General features: G+C 37.0%; 3 protein-coding genes across 3 annotated transcripts in view; 2 read left to right on the top strand and 1 right to left on the bottom strand.

The window, feature by feature from the left end:
* The window catches only part of LOC127855425 (sperm-associated antigen 1-like), a 37,635-nt gene extending 35,111 nt beyond the window's left edge, over nucleotides 1–2,524 (bottom strand). The window contains exons 1-4 of the mRNA XM_052390969.1: nucleotides 2,397–2,524; nucleotides 1,265–1,397; nucleotides 978–1,052; nucleotides 618–702 (exon numbers count right to left, since the gene is read on the bottom strand). Coding sequence (XP_052246929.1) covers nucleotides 618–702; nucleotides 978–1,052; nucleotides 1,265–1,389 — 285 coding nt within the window. The 5' untranslated portion in view covers nucleotides 1,390–1,397; nucleotides 2,397–2,524. The remainder of the gene's footprint in view (nucleotides 1–617; nucleotides 703–977; nucleotides 1,053–1,264; nucleotides 1,398–2,396) is intronic.
* Nucleotides 2,506–15,894, top strand: LOC127855431 (1-deoxyxylulose-5-phosphate synthase YajO-like). Its single transcript, XM_052391005.1, has 8 exons — nucleotides 2,506–2,670; nucleotides 3,437–3,499; nucleotides 5,924–6,109; nucleotides 7,949–8,107; nucleotides 8,985–9,163; nucleotides 13,502–13,553; nucleotides 14,315–14,476; nucleotides 15,039–15,894. Exons 1-8 carry the CDS (start codon nucleotides 2,557–2,559, stop codon nucleotides 15,132–15,134), a joined length of 1,011 nt encoding a protein of 336 aa, XP_052246965.1. The 5' UTR covers nucleotides 2,506–2,556; the 3' UTR covers nucleotides 15,135–15,894.
* A 3,854-nt stretch (nucleotides 15,895–19,748) lies between these two features.
* LOC127855719 (WD repeat-containing protein 75-like) overlaps nucleotides 19,749–20,246 on the top strand; it is a 52,601-nt gene continuing 52,103 nt past the window's right edge. The window contains exon 1 of the mRNA XM_052391510.1: nucleotides 19,749–19,898. Within this exon, the coding sequence (XP_052247470.1) occupies nucleotides 19,753–19,898 (146 nt within the window). The 5' untranslated portion in view covers nucleotides 19,749–19,752. The remainder of the gene's footprint in view (nucleotides 19,899–20,246) is intronic.

Here is a 20,246-nt window from a genome sequence, read left to right as displayed (position 1 = left end):
GTCAGCACAGGTTCATTTGGGACAATATTCTTTACATGAAAGCATAAAGCCGAGTTTTCCCACAGTGCAACTCAAATGGGATTCAAACCCAGATTCAATCTTTGAAGAAAACTATTTGACAAGCAGCAGCCTCTATGATAAGAATATTTCAATAATTCAATTAAAATCTTTTCCATGCTCTTAATTCAAGGAACATAGTGATCATGGATCTTTACTTATTGTCAGCCTACAACCAGTCATAACTTAAATGAGCTGTGCTCATTGAAAAGGGGGTTTAATGCCTGTGCGTAAAGTGTCACCCCTGATAAGCCTGTGCAGTCCGCACAGGCTAATCAGGGACAACACTTTCCGCTTTAATATTTTTTTGTTTACATAAAGTCTCTTCTTAGCAAAAATCCAGTTTAGGGGGAAAGTGTCATCACTGATTAGCCTGTGAGGACTGCATAGGCTAATCTGGGATGACACTTTGGGCACAAGCATTAAACACCCTTTTGACAGAGCACTACCCAAATGTATTGGTAGATCTTTTATAAGACAGTCAGCCGGTGTGAAAACACCATGTCTGATGTAGACTATTTCAATTTGTAAAATGTTAAATTCTGTAAACTTTGTCATACCTTAACATCTTCATCAATTTGCTGTCTTTCATCCAGATCCAGATCTCTTTTAGTGAAGAGAGGAGTCTCCTTTCTGAGCAATCGACTGATAAACAAAACAGAGCAAATATCCATCAATGTATAGGGTATAGAAATAAATCTTTTACGATAATGGATCAGTAAAAAGTGTGATAACATGGTCATGAAACACAGCTTTCATTTTAAATCAAGTTTAAAAAAATAAAAAACAATTTACATTGTATTTTAAAGTAACAGCATTGCCTTGATATTTTTAAGATAAATTGTTCTTAAAAAGCAATTTCAATTTATGCTACAATAAAGTGTTCTTAACAAGGGATTTCAATTCATTTCTTGACTTACCTGTTAGGATTAAGTTCCAATATTTTTTCTTCACAACACTTCTCCAGATCTGGGAAATAACCTTCCTCATTGGACCTAGATAAATGTACATATGAAGCTAAACATTATAAATAATGTATAAATATAAATCAAAAGTAATTGAATTCGGTTAACTTGGCTTGAATATTAATGACCGTGTTTTTTTTAAACCATTTTTGATAAAGTGGCCAGGTCCCATTGGATTGGGAATGCTCTGTTTTGACTAAAATTGGGATATTAGTGGGTGTTTTTTTGTAAGCAGAACCTACTTCAGAATTCTGTATATCTTCTCCAGCTCTTTGACATCTTTGCACTGTCTGATGTAACTGAAGTCCAGATGTGCAAGTGGAATGTCATATTTTTTTGTTGACCCCTGCATAATAGGATTGTCCATTTCCAGTTCTGTAAAAAAATGTTTAGTTGGTTACTGGTATGTGACCTTTACTAGAGCAGTCATTAAAGCTTCACTGGTCCTTTTTCACTACAAAGAACCCTGGGTACTGAAAATATACTTAAAAGTACCCTGGAGAATGGCTGAAAGCTTGAATACAATATTATTGAAAGAAACTGTTTTAAGTTTTATATACTGACCATAGTGAAATTAGACATTGAACCGAACCAGAAAGACACTATATTACATCGAGATATAGAGTGAATATTAATACGATATAAACGAGAATCACTTTTCAACTGGTTGCTAAAATCTGTTTAATTTTTAATTTAAACAAAAATGTCAAAGTAAAATAAAAATTAAACCAGTCCGTAGTTTTTTTCATAATCTTGTGTTCATTTTTAACCAAAAGCTTTACATATTGTGTTTTTTTCGGATACAAGATTCTACAGTTTTGAAACTATAATCAGACCTCAACAAATTTAATCAGAAATGTCCGAGGTAAGAAGTCTTTTGCATGGGTTGCCCTGGTAATATTTAAAAGTATGGTTGGTGCCTTTATGTATATTTTCCGTACCTGAGTAGACAACAACGAATTGAGCATCCTTAAGTGAAGCATGGTATAACAAGCAGTCAAAATATCTTGCGACATCAATTAAATTAATCATTTTCTAGAAATTATTTTTATCTGAAAGTCAGGAACAAGTTTTTAGACATTTTGTTTTGATTTTATTTTGTTGAGGGTCATTTCATAAAAATTAAAAAATTGATGTTTTGTATAAAAAAAAGCTGTTTTGGTGTTATGAATGAACGTTCTGATGTTCGAATGCACATCTCAATAAAACATTCCCTTATAAAACACTTGATTATCCCAACCAGGTTTTTCTAGTGTTTGACAGCTGATAAATTGTATTGATTTTGACATCGGTTTCGAAACAGAAAGTAGATTGACATATCAAATTAGGTTTACATTAAAGAGTCTTTTGCAATTAAATGTAAGCAATACTCACTATAACAACAGAATGTCTTTAAACAATTCTAATTAATATGTCTTAAAACAGCATATATCCAGTAATTAGTAGCCGACAGGCAAAAGAGCGTGCTCGTTCGGGTTTCGTTTCCAAGCGGAAGTGGCTAGTATGAACCGAAGGAAAGAAAATTAACGCAAAGATGGATTTTGTTACACTCCCACGGACAAATTTGAAGGTGTCTCGCATCTGTTTAGGATGCTGGCAGATGAATGGCAACAATGCCAACATCAACTGGGACGCACAGCCGTATGAAGTAAGTCTAATAAACCCATAAGTACATATTTTTTCGCTGCAAAATTACGCATAAGCCGGTTGTTTGTAAAATGAGTGACAAGAAAATTAATTAGCAGAAAGCAACGGAACAGATTTCAACTCAACAGTCATATTTGTATGTGTTTATATGAACATAAACTTGCCGATTTTAGAAGCAATGTATAATCAATATTTAATAACGTATTTCTTATGTTGGCATTATTCAGTTTCAAATGAGTCACTCATTTAGTACTAAGTTTTTCCTAAGTTGTACAGTATTGTTTTAATATAAAGCATTAACTTGCCATTAAGGATTGCACATGTCTGTCTGTTCCTACTTTCCAAAGGTAGAATTTACTACTCCCCTTTTATTGCAGTAAAGATCTTGCTTAAATTTTTGCAGTTGATTGACCTTAATTTAGAGATGATTGTAAAGAACATAATTGTTGGCAGAATTACTGCACGTTGTTTGTTTTTCTAAAGCTTGTGTTCTCAACTACTCTTTAACAGCATGACCCATATTGCTCAAAATTTCACTTATAAATAAATGCCTAGATGATCATGAAGAAAGTAATTTTTTGCTTGTGACAAGTGTTGGCAGAATTATGTCTTATTGTCCACTCTTGAATATAAAGTAAAAGTTATTTGTGCTCAAACATGTGTTGTGGGATCATCAGTGTCTGTAATAGTTTTCTACTTAAAAACTCCCATCTAAAAGCAATTGTTATATATTTGTACACACAATTTATTAAAGTTTCTTTTTTCAGACCTCGAAGGCCTGTGTTGACAAATGTCTAGAACTCGGTATTAACTTCTTCGATACAGCAGAGGTAAAATGAAGTAACTTTTAGACTCAAGACATTTATTCTTAATAGATGCTATTTAAAATTTATTTAGCATTTTATGCTATTTACATTTTTTAACCAGATTTTCCGAAGGAAAAAACTGGTTATTAGATTGGCGAATGCGGGCGGGCTGGCTGGCTGGCTGGCGGGCTGGCGGAACAAGCTTGTCCAGGCCATAACTTTGTCGTTCATTGTGAGATTTTAAAATCATTTGGCACATTTGTTAACCATCATTAGACGGTGTGTCGCACGAAAAAATTACGTCAATATCTCCAAGGTCAAGGTCACACTTTGAGTTCAAAGGTAAAAAATAGCCATAAATGAGCTTGTCTGGGCTATAACTATGTCATTCCTTATGAGATTTTAAAATCATTTGGCACATTTGTTCACCATCATGGGACGGTGTGTCGCACGAAAGAATCACGTCAATATCTCCAATGTCAAGGTCGCCACGACTAAAAATAGATTTATTTTAAAACAAACTTACAAAGGGGGTTAATTTTGTTTGTTCATTTCAAAAGTTCAGTTTGAGTTGTCTCCCTTTATCAGATTTTTTTTCACAATGAAAACCTGGTTTTGTGACAATTTTGTCCCTTGTTTAAGAGGTTGTGTTGATGTGTGTTTTTAATACACCTTAAAAAAGATTGTTTACACTGGACAGATTGCTATAATTCTTTGGTTAACGTATACTGTTTCACATTTATTGAATCCAGGTCAGGAACATGATTCATTTTATCAGTTGTCTGTTTACACTTATGGTTATCAGTATGTGACGTTACAGCAGTAATTTAGTGAAGAATTGTATAACAGGTAGCCACATACAAGGTTATCTTTCAGTACTATTTGAACAAGAGTCATCTTGAGCCACTGTCTCTTATCTCCTGATTAATGCTTGAGTTGCAAATTCATTTTAGGCCAAAAAAAAAATAGGTCCGTTTCGGTTCTCCCGACCGTGTCTCCCAAATCGGCGCCGACCCTCAACATTTTATTGGGATCGCCAAAAAAAATAAAAAAATAATTATTTTATTATTTTTTTTTCATTTTCGTTCATATAAAATGTAATATCAAGCAAACAAAGCATATGTATACATGTATTTCTTATTAAAAGCTTTAGTAGCCTTCCATTTTAGTACTCCTCCCCCCCCTAAAAAAATAAAAAAATAAAATAAAATCCCTACCTACTGACCCTGTTTTTTTTTCAAGGAGACCCTAAACGGACCTGTTATTTTTTTTGGCCTTATCGTGTTGAACAGTAGTTTATGGTAACTTGATATGATCAATTATTCAAGTACATCTCTCATGAAATATACGTGCATTAATTCACACAATAATTTAACTGCAAAACATTTATCAAATGTGCTGTTTGTTGCATAATTTTGTTTGGTGATTGACATTTTATTGACAATTGCAGGAAACTGTAATAATCTATTGTATCTCTCTTAAGCAATAATACTCATTACAATAATGTTATCGGCAGCATTCAATCCTTTTCTTGGCTATTTTGGGAAAAAATGCAATTTTTGGATTGGGAATTTTTTGGTACAAAAAAATCCACAGATTTTGGAATAAAATATTGTATACCTCTTTTTTATATTGCAAATTAGAACCTAATCATATAAAATATAGTTATATATTTTGTTACATGTAAAATGTAATTGAAATAAAATTGAGATATAATATAAAAATCATAAGACACTTCTTAAAAAATATATAATTATGAAATTGTATACTCTAGTTATAATCCCCCGCCATAGGAGGAGGTATATTGTTTTGGCGTTGTCCGTCTGTCTTTCCGTCCGTCCGGAGCCATATCTTGGAAGTGCTTTGGCGGATTTTATTGAAACTTGGTATGAATTTATATATGGATAAGAGGATGATGCTCGCAAAATGGCATTGTACACCATCTGTTAATAACGGTGTTATGGCCCTTTGTATCTTGAAAAAATGCTTTTTTGTGTGTCGGGAGCCATATCTTGGAAGTGCTTTGGCGGATTTCATTAAAACTTGGTATGAGTATATATATGGATCAGAGGATGATTCATGGCAAACGACATTGTACACCAATTGTTAATAACGGAGTTATGGCCCTTTGTATCTTGAAAAAATGCTTTTTTGAGTGTCAAATATAACACTTTTGTGTCCAGAAGCATATTGGCGGGGGATATCAATTCAACGAATTTGCTTGTTATATAATTGTTAATACAAATTTGATTTGAAGAGGGTTATCTTTCTTTACAGCTTTTGCTAACAGTAACAAGACAACATCAACATTCCCCATCTCCCCCCCCCGGCCATCAATCGGTTCAAAAAAGATTTAGACAGCTGGTAATCTTATTTGCACCTATTTCTGAAAAAATTACTTTAGAAACACACTAAAAAAACAAAACAAGTCCAAAAAAATTTCTTCAGGGATACGCTGGTTCAGAGGAGATTCTAGGAAGATGCCTTCTAGGTCGTCGCCAGGACGCCATCATAGCAACCAAGTTTGGTTTCCGAGATGGTATTGGCACCCCAGCATACTCAGCTGTGCAGATTGATGAGGCCATCACTAAGAGCCTGAGAAAGCTGCAGACAGACTACATTGACCTTCTTCAGGTGGGTGTGGATAAGTTAGTCCTTTGGGAGAGTATAAACTTTTGAGATTTAAAATGGGGCCGCATTTCCGCCCCATATATCACCATAAAAAACACTGCCTTATGTTCACGATACAAGAAGGTTGGTAAGAACTCAGTGTGGGCTACTCTGGTCAATACCGGTATGTGTGTTAACATAAATGGTATGGTTTCCTTCAGGCCATGCTCAAAACTTGCGTTTAAATGCCACCTATGGTTTCCTTCAGACCATGCTCAAAACTTGACTTTACATGCCACCTATGTTTTCCCTCAGGCCATGCTAAAAACGTGCGTTTACATGCCACCTATGGTTTCCTTCAGGCCATGCTCAAAACGTGCGTTTACATGCCACCTATGGTTTCCTTCAGGCTGCTAAAAACGTGCGTTTACATGCCACCTATGGTTTCCTTCAGGCCATGCTAAAAACATGTGTTTACATGCCACCTATGGTTTCCTTCAGGCCATGGTGAAAACGTGCGTTTACATGCCACCTATGGTTTCCTTCAGGCCATGTTTTTACATGCCACCAATGGTTACCTTCAGGCCATGCTCAAAATGTGCGTTTACATGCCACCTATGGTTTCCTTCAGGCCATGCTCAAAACATGTATTTACATGCCAGCTATGGTTTTCTTCAGGCCATGGTGAAAACGTATGTTTACATGCCACCTATGGTTTCCTTCAGACCATGCTCAAAACGTGCGTTTACATGCCACCTATGGTTTCCTTCAGGCCATGGTCAAAACTTGTATTACACGCCACCTATGGTTTCCTTCAGGCCATGGTGAAAACGTGTTTTTACATGCCACCTATGGTGTCCTTCAGACCATGCTCAAAACGTGCGTTAACATGCCACCTATGGTTTCCTTCAGGCCATGGTCAAAACATGTATTACACGCCACCTATGGTTTCCTTCAGGCCGTAGTGAAAACGTGCGTTTATATGCCACCTATAGTTTCCTTCAGGCCATGCTCAAAACGTGGGTTTACATGCCACCTATGGTTTCCTTCAGGCCATGGTCAAAACAAGTATTTACATGCCAGCTATGGATTCCTTCAGGCCATGGTCAAAACATGTATTTACATGCCAGCTATGGTTTTCTTCAGGCCATGGTGAAAACATGTGTTTACATGCCACCTATGGTTTCCTTCAGGCCATGGTCAATATTTGTGTTTATATGCCACCTATGGTTTCATTCAGGCCATGGTCAATATGTGTGTTTACATGCCACCTATGGTTTCCTTCAGGCCATGGTCAATATGTGTGTTTACATGCCACCTATGGTTTCCTTCAGGCCATGGTCAATATGTGTGTTTACTCACGTGCTATGGTTTCCTTCAGGCCATGGTCAATATGTGTGTTTACATGTGTACTATGGTTTTCTTCAGGCCATGGTGAATATGTGTGTTTACATGCCACCTATGGTTTCTGGCCATGGTAAATATGTGTGTTTACACGCATGCTATGGTTTCCTTCAGGCCATGGTCAATATGTGTGTTTACATGCGTGCTATGGTTTCCTTCAGGCCATGGTCAATATGTGTGTTTACATGCGTACTATGGTATCCTTCAGGCAATGGTCAATATGTGTGTTTATATGCGTACTGTGGTATCCTTCAGGCCATGGTCAATATGTGTGTTTACATGGGTGCTATGGTATCCTTCAGGCCATGGTCAATATGTGTGTTTATATGCGTTCTGTGGTATCCTTCAGGCCATGGTTAATATGTGTGTTTATATGCGTACTGTGGTATCCTTCAGGCCATGGTCAATATGTGTGTTTATATGCGGACTGTGGTACATGGGTGCTATGGTATCCTTCAGGCTCACTTCCCGAGTTTCATCTCTAACACAGAGGAGGCCATCACAGAGTTGAAGAGGCAGGTCTCCCTAGGCAGGATCAGGAGTTGGGGGGTGTGCAACTTCGGACCCAAAAACCTCAAGTCCTTGATTGACATGGGAGAAATTCCAGTCAGTAACCAAGTAGGTATTACCTTAGCATTGTCCTGGGAAAAATGGGATTAATGCGTGTGCGTAGTGTCTTCCCAGATAAGCGAGTGCAGACACTTTCAGCCTAGACTTGATTTCTGTTTTGAAGAGACTTCTTTTACAAAATACCACAAAAGCAAAGTGTCATCCCTGATTAGCCTGTGTGGACTGCAAATGCATTAAGCCCCTTTTAAACCGAGGACACCTTACTAATTTGATGCTTATTTGTGTCATAATAATTGTTTTCTAGTAATAACTATTGAGTCTTACAATTTAAAGGGTCACATGAGTGATTAACATTGGATGAATAACAAGAGAATCTAAATAGTAATGTGGGCATGATTTTGCGTATTATTTTCAACTCAACACATCAATTAAAAAATAAAGTTTTTTATAATATTGTTGAATTAGCAATAATATATTGATGGACTTAACCATTAAGCCTACATAACTCAGACACACGCTGAAATGCAAACTTTCCTGCTCAACAATTCTAATCAATATAGTGTATCATGAATATTTCATACACTTGCATGTTACTGCTTTAAATAATCTATATGTGACGACGAAGGCGTAATTGATGATCACTTGCTATATAATGACATTATTATACATTTAGCTATTTATTATATAACATGTAGCTCAACTGTTAAAAAAATGCACGGCCTTTATATAAACAATTCTTCAATATAACAACATGGCATCTCTTTGACATAAGATAGGTTACAACCCTACTGTGGTATCTCTATGACATCAGATAGGTTACAACCTACTGTGGTATCTGTTTGACATCAGATAGGTTACAAACTACTGTGGTATCTCTTTGACATCAGATGGGTTACAATGTACTGTGGTACCTCTTTGACATCAGATAGGTTACAACCTACTATGGAGATCCCCAGAGCGGGAGGTGATTCCTATATGCAAGGACAAGGACATAGCGGTCCTGGCCTACAGCCCTCTACAGCAGGGGCTGCTCAGTGGCAACTACATGACCTTGCAGGATGTACCAGAGGGCCGGAGGAGGGGAAAACTGTTTGCACCAACAAGGTAAGGCTGCTTAGTGGCAACTACATGACCTTGCAGGACGCACCAGAGGGCCGGAGGAGGGGAAAACTGTTTGCACCAACAAGGTAAGGTTGCTTAGTGGCAACTACATGACCTTGCAGGACGTACCTGAGGGTCGTAGGAGGGGAAAACTGTTTGCACCAACAAGGTAAGGTTGCTTAGTGGCAACTACATGACCTTGCAGGATGTACCAGAGGGCCGTAGGAGGGGAAAACTGTTTGCACCAACAAGGTAAGGCTGCTTAGTGGCAACTACATGACCTTGCAGGACGCACCAGAGGGCCGGAGGAGGGGAAAACTGTTTGCACCAACAAGGTAAAGTTGCTTAGTGGCAACTACATGACCTTGCAGGACGTACCAGAGGGTCGTAGGAGGGGAAAACTGTTTGCACAAACAAGGTAAGGTTGCTTAGTGGCAACTACATGACCTTGCAGGACGTACCAGAAGGCTGGAGGAGGGGAAAACTGTTTGCACCAACAAGGTAAGATTGCTTAGTGGCAACTACATGACCTTGCAGGATGTACCAGAGGGCCGTAGGAGGGGAAAACTGTTTGCACCAACAAGGTAAGGCTGCTAAGTGGCAACCAGTTTACCCTTTAAGACATACAAGAGTGCCGTAGGAGGTACACATTTTTATGCCCCCTTTTGAAGAAAAGGGGGTATATAGAATTCACACTGTCCGTCAGTCGGTCTGTCACACTTTTCGTGTCCACTCTCTGATTCAAATAGTTTTCATCCGATCTTTACGAAACTTGGTCAGAAGTTGTATCTAGACAATATCTAGGTCAAGTTCGAATATGGGTCATGCCGGGTCAAAAACTAGGTTTCGGGGTTGAAAAAAACAAATCCAAGGGAAGTAATAAGCTTTAAATGGACATAATTATCTGACCTGCCAAATTATATATTTATGCCCCCCTTCGAAGAAGAGGGGGTATATTGTTTTGCACATGTCGGTCGATCCGTCTGTCGGTCCGTCCACCGAATGGTTTCCGGATGATAACTCAAGAACGCTTAGGCCTAGGATCATGAAACTTCATAGATACATTGATCATGACTTGCAGATGACCCCTATAGATTTTCAGGTCACTAGGTCAAAGGTCAAGGTCACGGTGACTCGACACAGAAAAATGGTTTCCGGATGATAACTCAAGAATGCTTACGTCTAGGATCATGAAACTAAATAGGTACATTGTTCATGACTCGCAGATGACTCCTATTGATTTTCAGGTCACTAGGTCAAAGGTCACGGTGACTCGAACCAGTAAAATGGTTTCTGGATGATAACTCAAGAACGCTTATGCCTAGGATCATGAAACTGAATAGGTACATTGATCATGACTCGCAGATTGATTTTCAGGTCACTAGGTCAAAGGTCAAGATCACGGTGACTTGACACAGTAAAATGGTTTCCGGATGATAACTCAAGAAAACTTACGCCTAGGATCATGAAACTGAATAGGTACATTGATCATGACTCACAGATGACCCCTAATGATTTTCAGGTCACTAGGTCAAAGGTCAAGGTCACAGTGACAAAAAACGTATTCACACAATGGCCGCCACTACAACTGACAGCCCATATGGGGGGCATGCATGTTTTACAAACAGCCCTTGTTTTGTTAAATAAATCATTGTGTTTCTGACAAACACATTGTGGTAAAAGGTCATGGTCATCCTTCAAGGTCTAAGGTCAAAAATACAAATCCAAGGGAAGTAATAAGCTTTAAAGGGAGATTATTATTCAATATTGAACATAGCAACTTGATATTTGGCATGCATGTGTATCTTATGGAGCTGCACATTTTGAGTGGTGAATCTACAGTCAAGGTAGTGGCTTTTAATTATTTGCTACTAAAAATAGAGATTTGTTAGAGACAATTATTTTCAAGGGAAGTAATTTATATAATTATAAATCTCAGAGTATATATTTTCTTACCAAGAATTTAAGTTCTTTTCACAGTTACTGTACATATTTTTTATTTTGATTATTTATAACTCAAATGATTGATTTGTTAAAGTTTTTAGCCGGATTTTTTTCGAAAAAATCTCGGCTTATAGATTGATGTTGTCGGGCGGGGCGGGCGGGCGGGCGGGCGGGGTGGCGGGGTGGCGGGGTGGCGGGGTGGCGGCGTGCTCGAAAATGTTAAAGTTCTTATTTCATGTTATAACTTTGGTATGCTTGGACCTAGAGTCTTCAAACTTGACATGAAGGTTGGCCAGGATTAACAGATGACCACTGGTCATTTCAAGGTCATTCATTTGAAGGTCAAGGTCACTGTGACCTTCAATATAAAAAATGTTAAAGTTGTTATAACTTTGGTATGCTTGGACCTAGAGTCTTGAAACTTGACAAGAAGGTTGGCCATAACTAGTTAGTAACCACTGGTCATTTCAAGGTCATTCATTTGAAGGTCAAGGTCACTGTGACCTTGAATGTAAAAATGTTAAAGTTCTTATTTCATGGTATAACTTTGGTATGCTTGGACCTAGAGTCTTCAAACTTGACATGAAGGTTGGCCAGGATAAACAGATGACCACTGGTCATTTCAAGGTCATTCATTTGAAGGTGAAGGTCACTGTGACCTTCAATATAAAAATGTTAAAGTTGTTATAACTTTGGTATGCTTGGACCTAGAGTCTTGAAACTTGACATGAAGGTTGGCCAGAACTAGTAAGTAACCACTGGACATTTCAAGGTCATTCATTTGAAGGTCAAGGTCACTGTGACCTTGAATGTAAAAATGTTAAAGTTGTTATAACTTTGGTATGCTTGGACCTAGAGTCTTGAAACTTGACATGAAGGTTGGCCAGAACTAGTAAGTAACCACTGGACATTTCAAGGTCATTCATTTGAAGGTCAAGGTCACTGTGACCTTGAATGTAAAAATGTTAAAGTTCTTATTTCATGTTATAACTTTGGTATGCTTGTACCTAGAGTCTTCAAACTTGAAATAAAGATTGGCCAGTACTAGAAGATGACCACTGGTCATTTCAATGTCATTCATTTGAAGGTCAAGGTCACTGTGACCTTAAATGTTAAAATGTTAAAATTGTTATAACTTTGGTATGCTTGGACATAGAGTCTTCAAACTTGACATGAAGGTTTGCAAGCACACTTAGATGACCACTGGTCATTTCAAGGTCATTCATTCTAAGGTCAAGGTCACTGTGACCTTGAATGTAAAAATGTTAAAGTTCTTATAACTTTGGTAGGTAAAAATGTCAAAACATAACACAAGGTTTGCTCATGCCTTGAAAAGTACTTACATTTCATTTTGACCTTTGAACAATATTTCAGTAATTTAAGTATTGCATTGACAAAAACACGAAAGGTACTTTCCTGTCATTTAAATCAAAAATCCGGCTTCAATGCGGTCATCTCCGACCGCGGAACTCTTGTTTTTTAATGATATAATTATCATTTCTTTCCTGTACTAATTTGTGAATGGTAGGGTTCATTACATACCTGTGGACTTATGTCCATAGATGCATGATGAACTCTGGCTATGATCTCTTTGATAAACCACAGGCCTTGGTTGTCAGTGATGTCTGACTTGGTCATTTTTGACTGTAGACAACCCCCCCCCCCCCCCCCCCCCCGGTTGGATTGGACTTAATCCAAGGGAAGTAATAAGCTTTAAAGGGAAATGATTTCTATACCTGCCAAATGATAAATACAAATTTTATTTCAAAGCGGCACAGTAGGGGGCATTGTGTTTCTCATTGTTTTCAATATAAGGTTTAACTGCAAGCTTTGACTTACTTTGTTGTAAAAATGATCTTTATAAGTTATAATCAAGGTGAGCATTTTCGCCAAACCAATCAAAATCATATATCATTTGTATTATGTCGATATTAAGTTAGAATCTGAACATGCCTTGTTCAAAATTTAATTTACCATTGCAGGCATTTCTGAATGACATTTGTATAATTCCACCACTGTTTTTTTCATAGTGATGATTTTTATGTAATAACTTGAAGTGAGTTAATGTCCAACTTGAAGTCCTCCGTTTGAGAGTCTTGATAACTTGAAAGCTATATTGTCTGTATGCTTCAGCACAGAGAAAAGGGGGTTTAATGCATGTGCATAAATTGTCATCCCAGATTAGCCTGTGTTATCCTCACAGGCTAATAAGGGACAACACTCTCTGTTTGTATTGCCTTTTTCATTTAAAAGAAGAATCTTCTTGTCGAAAATCAAATTTAGATGGAAAGTGTTGTCCCAGATTAGCCTTTGCTGACTGCACAGGCTGATCTGGGACGACGATTTATGCACATGCATTAAACCCCCTTTCCTCAGAGCTCAACTCATATGTTTCAGCACAGAGAAGAGCAGGCATGGACAACCAGGCTGTGAACCAGAAATGTTTGAGGTGAGATTTTGCAAGCTGTGACAGACCACTAAAATCTGTTTGTTGATGGCATTAAAAGCTGAGGGACTCTTGAGTCTGTTTCTTGGGGTGAACCAGTACTTGGTGTATTGCCTTTTGGGGTTGAGCTTAACAACTATCAAGGAGAGGGGATCAAGGGATCAAGCCAGAACATCTTTATGACACACACACACATTGTATCCACTATGTATCTTTTTTGAATTTGAGGCACACTTTTGTTTTTGCTGACACCCATGTTCATGTAATCATCTTGAGTAAAGAGTTCATATCTGGAACTGGCAATGGTATGTATTTGTGGCAAACACTGTTTCAAATCTAGAGTGTAAACTTAATGTTTAAAATAAAAATTATTTTTCTAGTATGAACATCTTCAAAATATTTTCATTCTGAAAATCTTCTGCTGATTTTCCTAAATGAATTGTCTAATTTAACCCTTTTCCCACTTAGAGGCAAAGTGAAAATGGCTATATGCACACAGCATAAAACCAGAACAGCCTGCAAGTAACTCGCAGTCTGTTCAGATTTCATGCTGTTTGCTGCTTATCAGTATCAAAGGGTTGGAAATGAAGCCTTTAAAACTTGAATCCAGTGAGACAGGTCTTTTATTAAATTAAACTTTCTAAGGGACTACATAAGTGAAACAATAGGTATATAAGTGGTAAAGGAACAAAATCTGATACTTTACTGGACTGATGTCCTTAAACTTCTTTGAATAAAATTATCTTGTATTCCTTTATTTATAGGCCCTACATGCCATGAAGGATTTGTGCACCAAGGCTGATGTTCCGATGGCAAAGGCTGCCCTGTCTTGGATTCTGCAGCAAGAGATACGGCCGGTGGTCATCGTTGGCTGCAGCTCACCTGAGCAGGTTGTAGACAACTACAATGTGATGAAGATAACTGATGTAAGTTCAGAAGAGTCTTGTTATGGGAAAACCAGGCTTAATGCATGTGCGTAAAGCATTAAACTTGTTTTTTGTTTAGAAGAGACTTTCTTTGAAGGAAAGATTTCCAAAAAAGTGGAAAGTGTTCATCCCTGAATAGTCTGTTATTACTGCACAGACTTATCTTTGATGATCCTTAATGCACATGCATTAAGCCCAGTTTTCCCAGAACAGGTTTAATGGACCTTACAAAGAGTTTGATTGACTATCTGCACAGAATTTCTGAGATTCCCCAATTTTGGACATGTTTCTTTTAAACTGTAATTGTTGTAAAAATGTTTTGTTTTTTTGAGAAAATAAATATTGATCTGGTATTGCCATTTCAAAATATATACAATGCGGAACTTAGGCAAAGGAAAAACCTTAATATAGGTCCTTTTGATGGCAAGGAAACAAGGCCAGACAGTGTGACAATGAAGGTTAAACTTCAAATCTTGTAGATGCATTGACAACAACACTCATGTATTAAACCCTGATTTCCCAAAGCGTGGCTTTTTTACAGATTCTGCCTATTCCATTTCAGGAGCTCATGCACCAGTTGTCATTGGTTACAGAGAAGGTTAAGGAGAAGCTTGGGACCACCATGGATCAGTGGATGCACCCTGACAGATGTGAATGACCCTGTCACCCCCATCACAGCTCGATAATGGTTACATTCGGCACTGTGACACCTCTGCGTTATAATGAATACCTCAAATATTAACACCAGATAAAAACTGTGGGTGATGACACCCCCTGCCTGATAATGAATGCTTCCATTTTTAACACTAGATAGGGACAATGGATGGTACATGACACATATTTAAGTAATTTGAGCCTAATTCTGCGAAAATACTTTCAGCGTAAGTGGTCTTCATTGATAAAAGGAAGTCTCTTCTTTACCAAAACCCATTTCAAGCAGAAAGTGTTGTCCCTGATAAGCCTGTGCAGACTGCACAGGCTTATCTGGGATGACACTTTACGCTCATGTACTAAGCCCAGTGTTTCCCCAAACCAAGACTCATTTATAAAATACATTCACTTATTCCTATGCGTCTAAAATTGGAAAAACATCATTTTAGTCATGACATTTTAATGTATTATTTTATTAAAAACGTTTTTTCTTCTGAGCATTACTTATTATTGATTTTCCAGATTAAAGCCCAAGTCGATTAGGTTATAAGAAAAATGGGTTGTTTTTTAATATTTAATTCCATAATACAATCATATGAAACTTTACAAATTAAAATCAATATTTATATTTGAAATATTGTACACTGAGAAACATGGGTTCAATATTTATTGTAATAAAATAATGCTCCAGATAATTTGTCATGATGTTAGTTTTTAATTTCAATTTTTGTGTTCAAATAGTTTTGTTTTATTAATCCAAATGGTAGCTTCAATTTGAAGCATCTATATCTTATATGTGGTTAGGTGTTTTAATCAAGCAGGATTTGATTGTTTATGTGATTCTATAATTGATTGTTTACGCTAATTATTTGCAGTCGTTTACTGTTCTGTGAACAGATTGCCATAATATTGATTTGATGTATGTTTACTAATGTGTACTTATATAAATAGCAAATTATATGTAATTAATGCAAATTGTGAACTAATAAAGGTGCATAATGAAAGACGAGTAGCTTTTCAATGTTTATTATGTACTTTGAAGATGGAATGGCATATAAGTGTGCATATATATCAGTTGCTTGGCTTTCTTTTTGAGATATAACCTTCATATTTGGTATGCATGTGTATGTGGACAAGGCCTTTTCATACGCACAAAAAAATTTACCCCTGTGACCTTGACCTTGAACTTAGGGTCCGGGTTTAGGTTTCTAAATCTGTGTTTAGGTTTCGAAAATGCTCATAACTTCTATGTCTCTTGAGATAACCTTCATATTTGGTATGCATGTGTAAATGGACAAGGCCTTTCCATACGCACAAAAAAGTTAACCCCTTGACCTTGAGCTTAGGGTCCGCGTTTAGGTTTCGAAATCTGCGTTTAGGTTTCGAAAAATGCTCATAACTTCTATGTCCTTTGAGATTTAGCCTTCATATTTGGTATGCATGTGTATATGGACAAGGCCTTTCCATACGCACAAAAATTTTACCCCTGTGACCTTTACCTTGAATTTAGGGTCAGCGTTTAGGTTTCAAAATCTGCGTTTAGGTTTTGAAAAATGCTCATAACTTCTATGTCCTTTGAGATATAACCTTCATATTTGGAATGCATTTTTATATGGACAAGGCCTTTCCATACGCACACAAATTTTGACCCCTGTGACCTTGACCTTGAATTTAGGGTCCGCGTTTAGGTTTCGAAATCTGTGTTTAGGTTTCAAAAAAAGCTCATAACTTCTATCAAGCGTTTATAGGGGGCACAAGTCATCCTATGGTGACAGCTCTTGTTGTAATTATATTACAATAGATTTCATCCAAACAGTTTCTGACTACATGAACATTTTTAGGAATAATATAGATTTTCAATGATTTTCTAAAATCCTCATTATTTGTTGAGTTATGACTCTTGAATTATCTAAAATTGGCACTAAAGACTATTCAATTGTCTAAAGGTGTTCATCTTATATTCAATTAACTCTAAGAAATGTTCAAAATGATAATATGAGCTGCATTCTCATAAAACTGTGCGTGATACGATTGCGTTAAGTGTCATCCCAGATTAGCCTGTGCAGTCCACACAGGCTAATCAGGGACAACACTTTCCACCTAGACTTTGGGTTTAGAAAATACTTTCTTTTAATGAAAATTCTATAAAATCAGAAAGTGTTGTCCCTGATTAGCCTGTGCGGAGTGCACAAGCTTATCTGGGATGACGCCCTACACACATGCATTAAGCCCAGTTTTACCAGAATGAGGCTCATATCTTAGAAACATTGAATAGCTCTATAAATTGCACTGGGAATGTTTGTTTATTGCCTTTTATATAAGCCTTTTAAGGCATCATTGTTTAGTTTTCATCATTTTGTTTTTATGCCCCCGGATTGAATGATTGGGGATATATTGTCTGTCTGTCTGTCTGTCTGTCTGTCTGTCTGTCGTCTGTCTGTCGTCTGTTGTCTGTCTGTCTGTCTGTCCGTCCGTCCGTCCGTCCGTCCGTCTGTCTGTCTGTGTCACAAAACTTTAACCTTGGTCATAACTTGCAATATTGAAGATAGCAACTTAATATTTGGCATGCATGTGTATCTCATGGAGCTGCACATTTTGAGTCGTGAAAGGTCAAGGTCATCCTTCAAGGTCAAAGGTCAAATTTGTGGCTTCAAAGCGGCGCAATAGGGGGCATTGTGTTTCTGACAAACACATCTCTTGTTCTACTGCTGGTATCCAATTGAAACTTAATACATTCTTTGTGAATTTCTTTCACTCAGTATTTGAGGTTACACCCCAGGACCTATTATTCTGATATACAATTAAATAGAATAATGCTCAAATTTGGAACTGTAAAAAATGTTTGTTTTTTGCTTAAAATCAATGTTTATTTATATATATGTACTGAATGTATTAATCAGTCTCACCTCTAACACAATACTAATATTTTTCTCGATTATTAATCAACAGATTATGAACAGATTTCTTCAAAATTTGGAATATGAACACATATTTTATTATTTTATGACCTATAAATTCTAATTTTAATTGATCCACTATTCAATGAATTGTGATTTAATCGGAAATATCACTCAAAATAGAATGTCTCAAAATAATGCAATAAAAAATGTCAACTACCAATGAAAATCATTAAATAGTTAATCTCATTAAAACATTCACTAAATAAGTATCCATTCCTGTTTGCTCAGTATCATTAATATCAACTAAATACTTTGATTCAGATATATGTCTAATTTGTGAACTAACAATATCAGCTGAATTCCAATGGAATGTTAATACATTCCCGAATACCGGGGTATATGGGTCCATTCAGTTCCTGTAGACAAAAGGGTTGAAGATCGAGTTGTTAAAACCATGTTTAACTCCATGGTCGGATACCCATGGCTGCTGATTACACTCCACTCATATATATAGGAATGGAGAGTAATATAATGAATAGACCGGGGGTGTCTGACGATTGTTTAACTCATCACAACTCGTAACAAAATGATTGATGATTTTTTGACAGAGACAAGTTGATAGTGGAGCAAACATTCACTAGGTGTAATGTGATGCTAATGTAATACATAACTTGCATGTGTGGTTGGTGCATGAGCTCAACTACATGGCTTCTTTTACTATCCAGGGGCGGATCCAGGATTTCTGGTTAGGGGAAGGGAAATTGACAGATTTGCTGGTGGTCCAGGGGGCCACTAGGGCCCCTGGTGGGTGCAGGGCAAAGTCCTGCTAGGGGGTCGAGGGTGGCAAAGCCCCCTGAAAGCTCCACGATTTTAGTGTTTTTGAAGGCATCACTAGGCTGTTCAGTAAGAGTATCAATGTGCAAACAGAGGAATACATTAGAATCGCAAAGTTCGACTTGAAAAACCGGGCGACAGAGAGTCTAAAGTTAAAATGTTTAGCGATTTTCTGTGATAAGTGGGAATTTTTTTGTACGAAAAAGAAGAAAAATGAGTTTAAATAGGTGATTTAGATCTAGTTAAGTGTGAAACATCAAATGAATTGACTTTACTTTGGCGATTTAAGGGGGGGCTATCAACCAGTTAGTTATTTTGAACACTTTTGTCAATCAAATTCTCCAAAGAAAAAACTAATGAGAATCAGGAATATATTGTTAATCATATTTTTATGTGCCTGTTCAAAATAAGGAAATCACACCTTTATAGCCCAGAAATGACAGAGCAGCGTGTATTAATTTATCTACTGCAACTCTTCAATAAAAAGAATAATCCCGTATTGTACTTTGATTTGCGTTTTCCAGTCATACACTTAAGGTTGCATTGACCAACCTTGATGAAACATTAGATATAGCACACTTGCACAAAGACCTTTTTTGCAACATTAATTATTAAATCATTTCAAATATATCTTCACCATCTTATATAAAGTAAGTGACAGAAAATGTAAATTATAACAGTCGAGTTAGAGGAAATTGAATTTTTATGTTCATCACTTACAACGTTATAATGCCTTTAACCGTTTTAGAATAAAAGTTCAGTTGGGAATATGCAGAGCTGTCGTTTTTCAGACCATATATTTTAGTTGCCGTGTTGACCGAGTGCTTATTTACTTGGCCGTTTCGACTGATTGCTGCGCATGCGTATTGAAACAAAACATCACTGCTAAACATGGCTGCGCCCATAGAGAACATGTTTACAGAAACAAGCATGTATTCTTCCGATGACACGATTAGGAAAGAAGATAAAATTTATTTCCCAATCAAGTCAGGAGCGAGTTTAGTTAAGGCTAAGCCAATATTTTCAAATGATGATAAGTAGGTACTCAATCTCGACTGAAAAGTTTCAGATGTTTGCATGCTTATTGATAGCTAAAGAAACTTCAGCGTACAGTTTATATAGTATTGACATACCTGTACGCTGAGCCAACCCCATATCGAAAGTCAACCAGAGCCGTAACATATTTATGTCACGCTATAAATCAAAGAAAGCTAATTTTCTTGGATACATTTCTACGTATATTGGTGAATGAATATAAATGACTGCATCGGGGAATATTTTAAGGTTCAAATGTTTCAAATGCATCTTACAATAGATGTAAATAACTCTCTTCGGTCTGAAATTCACAATTTTGACGCCATTGTCGCTTTGTCACGTGACGAGTT

This window comes from Dreissena polymorpha, chromosome 13 (genome assembly GCF_020536995.1).
Source record: "Dreissena polymorpha isolate Duluth1 chromosome 13, UMN_Dpol_1.0, whole genome shotgun sequence".
Lineage (NCBI taxonomy): Eukaryota > Metazoa > Mollusca > Bivalvia > Myida > Dreissenidae > Dreissena > Dreissena polymorpha.
This window is presented reverse-complemented; position numbering and strand designations above follow the sequence as displayed.

Coding starts and splice junctions, on each gene's coding strand:
- LOC127855431 (XM_052391005.1), top strand. CDS start 2,557: ATGGATTTTGTTACACTCCCACGGACAAATTTGAAGGTGTCTCGCATC. Junction 3,500..5,923: donor ACTTCTTCGATACAGCAGAG/GTAAAATGAAGT, acceptor AAATTTCTTCAG/GGATACGCTGGTTCAGAGGA. Junction 9,164..13,501: donor AAACTGTTTGCACCAACAAG/GTAAGGCTGCTT, acceptor CATATGTTTCAG/CACAGAGAAGAGCAGGCATG.